The 12515-nt window shown below is 50.7% G+C and overlaps 1 protein-coding gene across 1 annotated transcript; it reads right to left on the bottom strand.

Annotated features, from left to right (window-relative positions):
- Positions 1–253: 253 nt before the first annotated feature.
- SPINK4 (serine peptidase inhibitor Kazal type 4) lies at positions 254–7468 on the bottom strand. Its single transcript, XM_065879879.1, is given in 5 exon segments — positions 254–290; positions 1092–1100; positions 1737–1849; positions 2681–2739; positions 7408–7468. Coding segments are annotated over 5 exon segments (279 nt in total).
- Between the last annotated feature and the right edge of the window lie 5047 nt (positions 7469–12515).

Genomic DNA, 12515 nt, shown 5'->3' on the forward strand with positions numbered 1-12515 from the left:
GCAGAAGATGCCTGGGACCTCTAGGGGAACATGTGACAGGGTTGAGGAGCATCAGAGTGATGGAGAGGACATCAGATTCAGAGTAGGGAGGACAGCAAAATTCCCCCCTATGCCAGCCTCCTCCCCAGGATCCCCACAGACACTGACCTGCTTGGCCAGGTTGTGCTGAATCTTTTATTTCATGTCACATCCTCTCCATGCCCACCACGGTTCTCCAGCCTGAAGCTTCATGGCTCAAGGAGCTCCTGTGGGGTTAGCATTTGCCATCGTTCATGATCTGGATGTCCTGTCTTTTTTCTAGGATCACAGCAGACAAGGATGAGGCCACCTCCTCAGGAACCGTAATGTACCCTTCAGGAACCCTGGTCCAGTCCAGACCCCCTGCTGAGCTCTGCCCACCCACCCAATGTACAGTGCTGGGGAGGCCCCAGGGCTCCCTGGGCATATCCTTCTACAGCTTTTCCCTCTGTACACCCTCCCCTGGGGCGGTTTCAGCTTCCTGGGCTTTCAACCACCTCTGCATGCTGTTGGCCACAAATCTGTCTCTGGCCTGGACCTCTGTCTTAGACTCCAGGCCTTTTCATGTGATTGTCCATTGTACATCGCCGCTGGGTTGTCCCAGAGGCTCCACTGTCCACGAACATCATCACTTCACAAACCTGCCACGCACACCCTGCCCCCGCCACATGACACCACCAGCCACCCAAGCCTACAAGTTAGAAACCAGCATGTTGCTCTTGCTTCCTTCCTGCCTGTCAACCCCTCACATCCAATCTCACAGCTTGTCGATTCTACACCCAATGTAACCATGAGCCTTTAATTATCATGATCGTTTTCCAAGTTAGGACACTGTCCATCTGTCTAGAGTATTGCAGCTTCCAAAGACTTTCTTCTCTTCTGTGTTCTCACTTAGCTCTGGCCGGCTCAAGGTCTTATGAATGAAGAAATGAGACCAAATAGGAGATCCGATGTACCAAGGTCATGTTCTGGCCCTGCTTGCTCTAGACTCATTTCTTGCTTCTCTCCCATTCTCCTTTAAATGAGAATGTACTCCACCATACCCACCTTCTTATATTGCCTCAAATATAAACTTTGTTTCCCTTCTAGATCTTTCCAAACTCATTTCTCTACTTGGAATTACCTTCCCTTGTTTCTTCTTTTTCCTACCTAGTTTCTACTTATCCCTCAGGGCTGAGCTGAGGTGTCACCTCCCCTGGGAAGTCTTCCCTGCCTTGTCCTTGCCTGGTACCCACAGTACCCTGTGTGCCCCCATCTGGGCCTTTAGCATTCTGTGCTGCTGTTGGCTGACCTTCAGCTTGGCTTCCCCCTTAGACTGACTGTTTGCCCCAGGAGCCGGTAATGCTGTCTAGCTTATTATGCCCTGTTGTATCCCCAGTGCCTGACACACAGTAGGTGTTCAATAAATAATTGTTGGCTGGAGGAATAAATGAACAAATAAGGTCACCTAGTCAGTCGGGGGCAGAACAAGGAAAAGAGCCCAGAGTTTCTACCCTAACCCCGAACCCCCAACCAGTGGGGCTTTCTGCTTAGAACCATGTGCCTTCTTTTGATTTATACTTGCACTCACTCTGTTATGGGCAAATGTTGGAGGACTCCTCCCAGGCCAATGTGAGTGAAGGAAGAAGCAGGTCAAGTCCTGCTCCTTTCAGACTCATATGCACCACAGATGGGGCCCACCCAAGCCAGCCCAGGGGAAGGTGGGGGGGTGGACTTACATGCGAGCCAAGCAGAGCTTGCATTCACTGTCATACGTGACCCCGTCAGTGCCACAAACCGGGTCATATATCTAGGGGCAGACTGGAGATTCTGCCATGTGCTCACAGATGGGCTGTGGAAGAGAGGAAGGAGGAGGCGCTCAGGGATTCGGAGGCAGAGAGGAGGGAACTGGGGCTCTGCTTGCAGCCAGGCGGGGATCTCCACGGAGGAGCCAGATTCAAGAAGGCCCCAGCGTGGGTCCAAAGAGCATGAAACCAACCACTCAGGGCCCTTTGGCACGTTTGCTTATGTGTGTGTACATGATCGTGGACCGTGGGTGTGTACGTAAGTGTGTACCTATATCTGCTGAGCCCAAGTATGCGGGCATCCAGGTGAGTGCCTGTCTTTATGGGCTCACACACGCCTCACGGGGTCTAATAGAACCCTGCTGCTGGTCCTATTGATGACCCCGGGAGACGGAACCACCCATCATTCCTAGGAGGCCCCGCCTCCCTGGGGGCTCCTGAACTCACCCTGGCCCGCATGACCTATCAGGCCCCTAGTATGAGAAGGCTGGAGAAATGGGACTTAATTGAAGCTCAGTCTGAAAGGGTTTCAAGCCAGCCCTGAGGTCAGGGTCAGAATTGGGTCAGGACTAGGATTGGGGTCTGGGGTAGGGATATGGTGAGGGGGGCAGTGCCCTGCAGCAGTGAAGGCCCCAGGCCTGAGAGACCTGAACTCTGCACTGATTAGCCGTGAATCTTTGGCGAAGCAGGTGGGCCTGCTCAGCCTGGAAGGGCTAACCTGGGGAGCATGCAGGCTCAGGAGGCCACCCTGGCCACTGCGGAGCCATTGAAGTTGTATGAGCAGGAGTGTAAAGAAGAAGAACCCCGGTTTCCCAGCATGGATGAGAGGGCTCCCCTCTGCAGAAGGAAGGCCAGATCAGCAGCCCTGAGGCCAGAACTGCAAGCAGCTGCCTTAGCATTCTTGAGAAAATGAACTTTGCTGCCGACACTGGCACTTCTGAAAGGCAAAGAAGCAAGAATTAGGTGATACTGGCTCTAGGCCCCAGGTCCAGGGGCCTGAGGACAGCTTCTTTGGGGCATCTGTCCAGCCACCACCCAATCTGGAATTCCTCAAGGAAAGGTAGTGAGTCACCAGAGAGGGGCTCCCAGAAAGCTCATGTGACCTTGTATTATAAGAACTGAGACAGAAAGTCTAGAATTAGGGAGATCAAAGTCCAGCCTGTTCATTATTAGTTAGATCCCACTGGGATTGTTATGTTCCATATAATAGCAATGAAAATAATTCAGTTACTGTGTACCAGGCCATGACAACATGTGATCTTGACTGCTATTCACAGCTTTCTCAAGCCTGTGTAACAGGCAGGAGAGGAAGCAGTGGTCTGCGACCCCAGAGGCACTCATTTCCTCAGCTGCCAGGAGTATTGGCTGCTCACGGCAGAGTCCTTTCCTGGGAATTACCCTCAGAGAATGGAGTTGCCTTGCCCAAGGTTGCATTCCCTACCCAGAAACAGCTCGCATCCAATGTCAGGGTGATGTGGGTACAACGGTCTGAACTCCTCCTCTCTACTCAGAATGATGCTAATGGGCCATCCCAGCTCTACTACATCACAGTCAACATCCCTCATCCCTCATAGGTGTTACCCTGTGAGCACTCCCCAGAGTCTGCTTCCCGGGAAACCTGACCAACTTATGAAAGAGGCTCACAGGTAAAGCAACACAGTTTGTTAAGGGCAGAGCTTGGATTTGCACATGGATCTGTCACTCCACACACGCAGTCATGCCCCATGGCCCCTTGAGTTCTGGACGAACTTCTTACAGGACATGAGCAAATTGTGATGTGACTGGGGAGTGTGACAGGTGGATGAGGGAACGGGACCTGTATTTAAGACCACAGGTGTAAGAAAAGGTATCCACGTAAATTGAAGAAGGGCAGGCTGCTTCCTGAAGTCTCTGAAGGGCTGTCATGGGGCCATGGGAGAGATGAGCTATTCTCAGCCTCACAGGGCAGAGCTCATCTGCATGAGGAGGCTGCAAAGAAGCAGGTGTGGGTTCCAGAATTTTCTCTCAGTGGGAGCTATGCCTTAATGAAGGAGGCTGTCTCCAGAAGTGGAGAGCTCTCTATCCCTAGAGGTGGGCGAGGCGCTGTGGTTTTAGCTTTTCCTGGAGATGCTATTACAAGAGATTTCCAAGGCAGAAAGGAAGAAGGGAACCAAAACTGACCTCTGATGCACTGTTGAAGTGTCAACATGCAAATCTACCCTTGTAACCACACTGCTCAAAACCCTTCCATGTCATAATCACCCAAACTGGAAATTATCCAAATATCCATCAACAGGCGAATGGATAAACTGTGATACACACGTACAGTACAATACAACTCAACAATAAAAAGCCAATAGGGCTCCCCTGATGGTGCAGTGGTTAAGAATCAGCCTGCCAGTGCAGGGGACACCGGTTCGAGCCCTGGTCCGGGAAGATCCCACATGCTGTGGAGCATCTAAGCCCGTGCGCCACAACTACTGAGCCTGTGCTCTAGAGCCTGCGAGCCACAACTACTGAAGCCTGCATGCCTAGAGCCCGTGCTCCACAACAAGAGAAGGCACCACAGCGAGAAGCCCGCGCACGGCAACAAAGAGTAGCCCCCGCTCGCTGCAACTAGAGAAAGCCCACGTGCAGCAACAAAGACCCAACGAAGCCATAAATTAATTAATTAATTAAACCCCAACAATCCAGTAACTGATAACATGCAACACCATGGCTGAATCTCAAAAACACGCCTAAGAAGCCAGACACAAAAGACTCCACACTGTATGGTTTCATCTGTGTGACATTCTAGAGTAGGCAAACTAATGTATGGAAAAAAGAGCTGTGGTTACCTCTGGGGCAGGGGTGGGGTAGGGGCAGGGATTGACTGACATGAAGGAAATTTCTGGAGTGATGGAACTGTTCTGTATCTTGGTAAGGGTCTGGGTTACACAGGTATATGCCTCATCAAAACTCATTGAATAGGGGCTTCCCTGGTGGCGCAGTGGTTGAGAGTCCGCCTGCCGATGCAGGGGACACGGGTTCGTGCCCTGGTCCGGGAAGATCCCACATGCCGCAGAGTGGCTGGGCCTGTGAGCCATGGCCGCTGAGCCTGCGCGTCCGGAGCCTGCGCTCCGCAAAAGGGGGGGGGCCACAGCGGTGAGAGGCCCGCGTACTGCAAAAAAAAAAAACAAACCTCATTGAATAGGATTCATTGAGTGATAAGACTTGTACCTTTCATGGTGCATAATTGTTAGCAGGGGAGAAAAAGCATTAAAAAAAAACAATAAAGCCCCTCCAAGGCTCCCTATCGTGACCACTAAGCCTCTTCATCTTACATTTAGGGCACCGCGTGAGCTGACCCCAAACTTCCCCTGGGCTCACTTCCTCATACACCTTCCCATGCCCCTATGCCCCCGCCGTTCCTCTCTGCTCACTCTTCTGGAACAAGCTCTGTGTTGGCTTATGCTGGTCCCTCTGCCTGAAATGTCCTTATTCTCCTTCTCCTCCTATTGACTCAGACCCTCCTTTCAAGACACAGACCACCTCCCAGTGAAGTATTCCCTGATATCCCCCAGGGCTTCCTGAGCAGGCCTGGACTTAGGCTTCTGTTTTAGTCCGTTTGGGCTGCTATAACAAAAATAGCATAAACTGGGTGGCTTATCAACAAACGTTTATTACTCATACTTTTGGAGACTGGAAGTCTAAGGTCATGGGGCCGGCAAACTTGGTGTCTGGCAAGAACACTCTTCCTGGTTAGTAGTCGGTGCCTTCTCACTGTGTCCTCACGTGGTGAAAGGGTGAAGGAGCTCTCTGGGGCCTCGTTTATAAGGGCACCGATCCCATTCATGTGGACTCTGGCTTCATGACCTAATCACACCCCAAAGGTCCCACCACCCAATACTATCACCTTGGGAGTTAGAATCTCAACATACGAATTTGGGGGGCCACAAACCCCTAGACCCTAGTAGCTTCTTTCACACCACCATGTGCTCACCCACTCACCGGGTCACTCTTGCCGGACCTGAGTGCCTTGGGGTTCCTTTGTCTCTGCCTCTAAGTGGCAATGCCCTTCACACAGTGAGTGTCCAGGATTTGACCACTAATGTGCATTGTGGGGGAGAAGTTCAGAACCCTGTGGTGTCAGAGTTTCTTCCTGGATGATGTGGGAAGTTGCATTTACCCCCAGACTGCCCTTGACCTTGGCCCAGTGTGCCCCTTCCTCACACAGCCCAGGCAGGAATCTGCAATGGGCAAAAGGACTCTCTTTAGGGCAGCCTCTTCAGTGTTCCCAACAAGAGAGCTGCTGATGGAATGGATGCCAGGCTGGGAGTAAGCAGGCTGTGCCAGGCCAGAGTCTGCAGACCCATTCTCTATTGTGTCAGCTCCTAGTCTATGTCCCCAGCTGGGGAAATGGGTTTGAGACTGGCCATGAGGCCAATGTCCCTGGGGTCCTGCTGGGCTTTGCTCTGTAACATCATGACTTTGTCCAGGTGTGTCCTAAATAGTCTCCCTGCTTCCCCTTTTAGTCTGTTCTCAACTTAGCAACCAGAGCAAACCTTTTAACACATAACTCTGCTCATTACACTTCAGTGTCTCCCATTTCACTCAAAGGAAAAGCCATGCCCTCACATTGACCTCCAATGCCTTACCCAATATAGTTCCCAGTTGCCTGTATCATCTCTTCTCCTATCTCTCTGCACCCTGCCCCTCACTTTCTTCTAGCCCCACTGGCCTCCTTGCCGTACCTCAAACGCTCCAGACATGCCCTACCTCAGGGCCTTTGCACTGTCTGTTCCCTCTGCCTGGAACCCACTTCTCTTAGATACCCCCATGGCTCACTCCTCTGCCTCCTTCAAGCTTTGCTCCAACATCAGCCTCTCAGAGAGAACTCCTCTGATTTAACGTTGCAACCCTCTCTCAATCCCCATCACCCTGCCCGGTATTTTTTTCCTTAGGCTTTATCACCTTCTAACATACTGTTTAACATACATTGCACCTATCTTGTTTATTGTCGGTTCCCCTCCCTCAAACCCCACTGGATTTAAAGACCTATCAGGACAGTTCTTTTTCTGGTGTGCTCACTTATAAGTTCTAAGGGCTCAGAACAATGCCTGATACCCAGCAGGTGCAAGACTGCAGAGGCGCCCTAGGCCCTGAGCAGGCCCCACTCCTGCGGGCATGTGTGTAGCCCAGGGCGAGGGCTCCCTTGTGCTCACAAGGCTGCTCTCAGCCCCACAACCACAGCCTGTCAGAGCAGATGGGAGCTCAGAGGACCCAGGCCAAGCTTTCTTCAGCACCCACCACCCTACAGCCACCAGACTTGCCTATCTCCCCAGAGATAAGACTTCTCCCTTCTGCCTCCCCGATCTCTAGCCCAGTAGTTGCTCAGTGCAGCTTTGAACTAGAACAACCTCCTACTTTATAGCTGGAGAAAGAGTCCCCAAGAGGGGAGGGGACTTTTGCAATTCTGGGACAGAGTTAGAATTTGAACCCAGGTTTCTTTTCTCCTAGCCCAGTGTGCAGAAAGAAGGTATATGCAGAAAACCAAGGCCTTAGAGGGTGCTCCAGGCCCTGCCTCTGCTCCACGCAAGCTCACCTACCAACACCAAGCCAGAGAATCCAGGCTCTGCCTACTCACCCCTGTCCACAAGGAAGAGGGCAGCCAAGGCCAGGGTGACCACCCACAGGCGGACAGCCATGCTGATCCTGGGCTGACGTGGCCTGAGTGAGCTGGGGCCTGGGCCAGGGATGATAGAGGCTTTATAGTGCTGATCCCCACCCTTATCTTACCTGAGGCCAGATGGAGAGGCCGGAGGTGTTACCTATCTGCACCTTGGCATCTAGAAAGGGTTTGTTCTCTGCAGAGACGCTGAGCTTGTGGTGGCCTGGGGCAGGGGCTGGGGCTATGGCCAGCAGATTTTGGAAGTGAGAAAAAGTTTGGACAACTTGCAAAGCTGACTCCAGACTGAGGGCTGAAGGAAGAGGCAGAGGGAAACAAGTAGAAAGAGGAAGACAGGGGCTTCCCTGGTGGCGCAGTGGTTAAGAATCCGGCCTGTCAATGCAGGGAACACGGGTTTGAGCCCTGGTCGGGGAAGATCCCATGTGCCACGAAGCAACTAAGCCCATGCGCCACAACTACTGAGCCTGCGCTCTAGAGACCACGTGCCACAACTACTGAAGCCTGTGCTCCTAGAGCCTGTGCTCAGCAACCAGAGAAGCCACTGCAATGAGATGCCTGCGCACTGCAACAAAGAGTAGCCCCCGCTCACCGCAACTAGAGAGAAAGCCTGTGCACAGCAACGAAGACCCAACACAGGCAAAAATAAATAAATAAAATAAATAAATTTATATTAAAAAAAGAGGAAAATAAAGAGAGACTAATTCAGAGAGACTGAGACAGAGATATCAAAAAGAAAACAAAAAAGCAGCAATTGGAAGGTGGTTAGAGGCAGAGAAAAGGGTCTGGAGTCATGGGTTTCTTTGGCCAGTGCTGACACTAACCAACTTCGTGAGCTCAGAAAAGCCGCTTTTGTTAAACTGGACCTCAGTTTACCCACCATAAAATGGGGAAGATAATTCTGGCTCTGTCTCCCTCCTAGGGCTGCTGTGAAGACGAGAGGTGGTGATAGCAGATGGGAAAACACTTTGCAGAGTATGAAATAAGGTATAAATATAAATAGAAATTATTCTTTTTATTTATTTTTATTTCTTTTTTTGCACCATGAAGAGGGTGCAACTGACAGAGGAAAAAAAAGTAAAATAAAACATATTGTAAGGAAGACGCCCTCATGCTTTGCATGTAGTCTATGTCCTTTTACATTGGGTTAAATACAGATAAGATTCTGTTCAGGAAAAATCAATATCTAGGGGACTTCCTTGGTGGCGCAGTGTTTTAGAATCCGCCTGCCAATGTAGGGGACACGGGTTCGAGCCCTGGTGCAGGAAGATCCCACATGCCGCAGAGCAACTAAGCCCGTGAGCCACAACTACTGAAGCCTGCATGCCTAGAGCCCGTGCTCCACAACAAGAGAAGCCCCCGCTCGCCTCAACTGAGAAAAGCCCACGCACAGCAACGAAGACCCAACACACCCAAAATTAATTAATTAATTTTAAAATAAGAATTTAAAAAAGAAAAATCAGTATCTAAAACTTCCCCTTACTTATACAGGTATATGACTAAGATATTTGGTTATCTGTTTTCAAAGAATTTTTTTTTTAATTAATTAATTTATTTTTGGCTGCATTTGCTGCGCACAGGCCCTCTCTAGCTGCGGCAGGCGGGAGCCGCTCTTTGCTGCCGTGCGCGGGCCTCTCACTGCGGCGGCCTCTCCCGTTGCGGAGCACAGGCTCCAGGCGCGCAGGCCTCAGGAGCCGTGGCCCGCGGGCCCAGGAGCTGTGGCTCGTGGGCTCCAGAGCGCAAGCCCAGCAGTTGTAGCGCATGGGCCCAGCCGCTCCGCAGCACATGAGATCCTCCCGGACCAGGGCCGGAACCCCTGTGTCCTGCATTGGCAGGCTGATTCGCAACCACTGCACCACCAGGGAAGCCCCAAAGAATTTCTGATTATAAAGAGAATAACAAAATTTTATTTACATATGCATTTCTCTAATTCGTTTAGATCCGTGATTTTCAGCTCCATCTGCAGATAAATTTCCCTGGGGAGAACTTTAAACTACAGATGCTGAGCCCTACTCTGAAATATTTGAATCAGCGTTTTGTTTTTTTAAAAAAAACCTTTTTACTTTGAATGATTTCAAGCCTACGAATAGGTTGTAAAAATAGTTCAATGAATTAATGGGAAGGATTCTTGTTCAAGAATAGCCCCTTTGGGGGCCACAGGCAGCCAGACAATCACCCTCACAGGCTGATAGAAGCCTGGGATCTACAGCCAAGCCCACCTGAGGTCCATAACTCAGCGTTGAGATCCTCCTGCCCCATCTCAGGAATGCCTCTGAGGTGGAAGGACAGGTGGCAGATGTCCTTCCATTGCCCAGCTGGGCAGAGCAAATATTTAACCATGACTTCCTGTCCTAAGGTAAGAATGCCATCTCATAAAGGAAGGGGAATTTTAAAGGTCATCTAGGTTCTCTCTCCTCTTCCACTCATACCTTCCTACAGCAGCCCCACCAAGAATTCATTCATCCTCCAGTGATAGGGAGAAGTTTCATTGTTGGATGGGTTTTTCTTAAGGTTTGATTTCTTTTAATATTTTTAGTGAGGTATAGATGATGTAGAATGTTATATAAGTTTCAGGTGTACGACATAGTGATTCACAATTTTTAAAGTCTATACTCCACTTATAATTATTATAAAATGTTGGCTATATTCTCTGTGCTGTACAATATATCCCTGTAGCTTATTTATTTTATCCACAGTAGTTTGTACCTCTTAATCCCCTACCTGTATCATGCCACTCCCTTCCCTCTCCCCACTGGTAACCACTAGTTTGTTCTCTATATCTGTGAGTCAGTTTCTGTTTTGTTATGTTCATTAGTTTGTTTTATTTTTTAGATTCCACATATAAGTGATATCACACAGTATTTGTCTTCATTGTTGGATGGTTTTGAATGGAGCCCTTCCTCACACAAGAGATCTGCTTCCCTGTCTAGCCTCCTGTACCTGCATGAACCCCAGATGAGCACCTCCAGGCTGAGCAGGTCCAGCCCCTTGCCTGCCCCCACCCTTGCTTTTGTTTTTTTTGGCTGCATGGCATGCGGGATCCTAGTTCCCCAACCAGGATGGAACGAGTGCCCCCTGCAGTGGAAGCGTGGAGTCTCAACCACTGGACCACAAGGGAAGTCCCCCGACCCTTGCATATGATGAAGCTCCTGGGTCTCTCAGCATTTCTCACCTGGTCCCCAGGTCTGTCTGCCAGTGTCCCAGGTTAGAGTGAGAAGGGGACAGAATGGAGCAAAGGAACTTGTCACCTCCCTTGTTTTGGACCTTAGACCTCTATGATTGTGGCAGGAATGGCTGCTAATGGTTTTAGCTGTTCAAGGGAACAGAAAGCTTGAATTCTGCATCCTCCAAAGTCCAGAGTAAAATCAAGGGCAGCCTGTGGGCTGCCAAGCCCACCTACCATTCCCCGCTGCCCAAGGTCTCTTTCCTCAGACAAACACCTCCTAGATTCACTCACAGTAACAAACTTCCTAATCTGTCCTCCCACCAAAGTGTGAGCCTGACTCTTATATCCAACTGCTATTGGACAACATCCCTGTGGATGTTAATGTATCCAAATAAACCTCATTCATTAATTTGAAATTCACCCATTCATTCAACAAGAGTTTAATGAGCAACTAGGTGCCCAGCTCCATGCTGAGTGTTTGGATACAGCAGGGAATAAGTCAGACACAGTTCCTGCCCTCAAGGAGCTTGTGGTTAAGTGAGTGATTGGTACTAAATGAGCAGCGGAACTGTATCATCACTGTTGGGATAAGTCCCATGAATGAGACACGCTCAGTGCTTTAGGAGGATCCAAGACTGACCTATCCATCTGGGAAATCAGAGAAGGCCACAGGGTGAGTGGGCGGGGCAGGCTGTAGCAGAGTGGAACAGTGTTGCAGGCAGAGGGAACAGAATGTATAAAAGCCCTGAGGCAGGAAGAAGCTTGGCACATCCAGGGAACAGAGAGGCCAGTGTAGCCAAGGTGACGTCAGTGAATAGAGAGGGGCATGAGACAAGCCTGGAACGGTCAGGGGGGCCAAATCACGGGCCCCCACCTTTCAGCTGTGGAATCTGAGAGCCAAGCCTGTGGCCTTCTTTGATTTTCCACTGAGTGTATAGGTTCTGCTTCCTCAATAGCTCTTGACGCCGTCCCTCTCCACCCAATACCATACCCTGGGCCTGGCCACTCTCATCTCTGACCTAGACTGTCTTTGGCTACCTCAATAGTCTCCTAGCTCATATGCCTGCCTCCTCACCTGCCACTCCAAACCACTGCACGCAGCGGCCAGGACGAGCTTCCTAACATGCAAATTGGACCAAGTCACCCCTGCCCAAAGTGCCGTAATGCTGCCCCCTGCCAGCAGGACAAAGCCCAGGCTCCTCAGCTTGTTGTTCAAGGCCCTTCAGCCTCTGATTCCAACCTACATTTTCAGCCTCATCTTTGCCCAGCCCCACTCTGGACCTACACTTCTTCAGTTCTACTGAACCCTTTGCATGATTTATTCTCTCTGCTGGCAATGCCGGGTCTCCCATCTCTATCCCTCTCAGTCCCATCTTATAAAAACCAGCTCAAATATCCCTCTCTTTTGAAACCTTTCCTATTGCCCTCCACCAGCCTGGGCAAGGTCACTGCTGTCCTCCTGAATGCCCCCCTCCCACTTCCCCTCCTTCCTCCATCAGTCTTTGCCCTGTGCTCTCGTGGCATTTGCTTGTCCACCTTGCTCATAAAGCTCTCTGGGTGCCCAGTCCTGGGCCTGGCACACAGTAGGTGCCCAGTAAATACTGAGTAACAGTTCCAAGAGGGGGCAGAAGACAGTGGGTCCAAGGACAGAGATGGTCCCAGCTTTGGAAAAGAGGGAGCAGTGGAGTGAAGGCAATTGCTATCCCCACTGGTCCCTCCATGCTCCTGGGAGGTCGTGAGAACCCTAGAGAGCCCGCTGACACATGCCAGACCCCAGGTGGCACAGCCTGGGTCAGAGTGCCTGGTGCATCTCTGGCAAAGGGGCTGTCTCCCTCCAGCCTGAGCCAACCCTTCCCTCACTACCTTCCTGCTCTAGCTTCTCCGGGATGCAGAGAGGTACAAG

Source organism: Phocoena phocoena, chromosome 6 (genome assembly GCF_963924675.1).
Source record: "Phocoena phocoena chromosome 6, mPhoPho1.1, whole genome shotgun sequence".
Classification (NCBI taxonomy): Eukaryota; Metazoa; Chordata; class Mammalia; order Artiodactyla; family Phocoenidae; genus Phocoena; species Phocoena phocoena.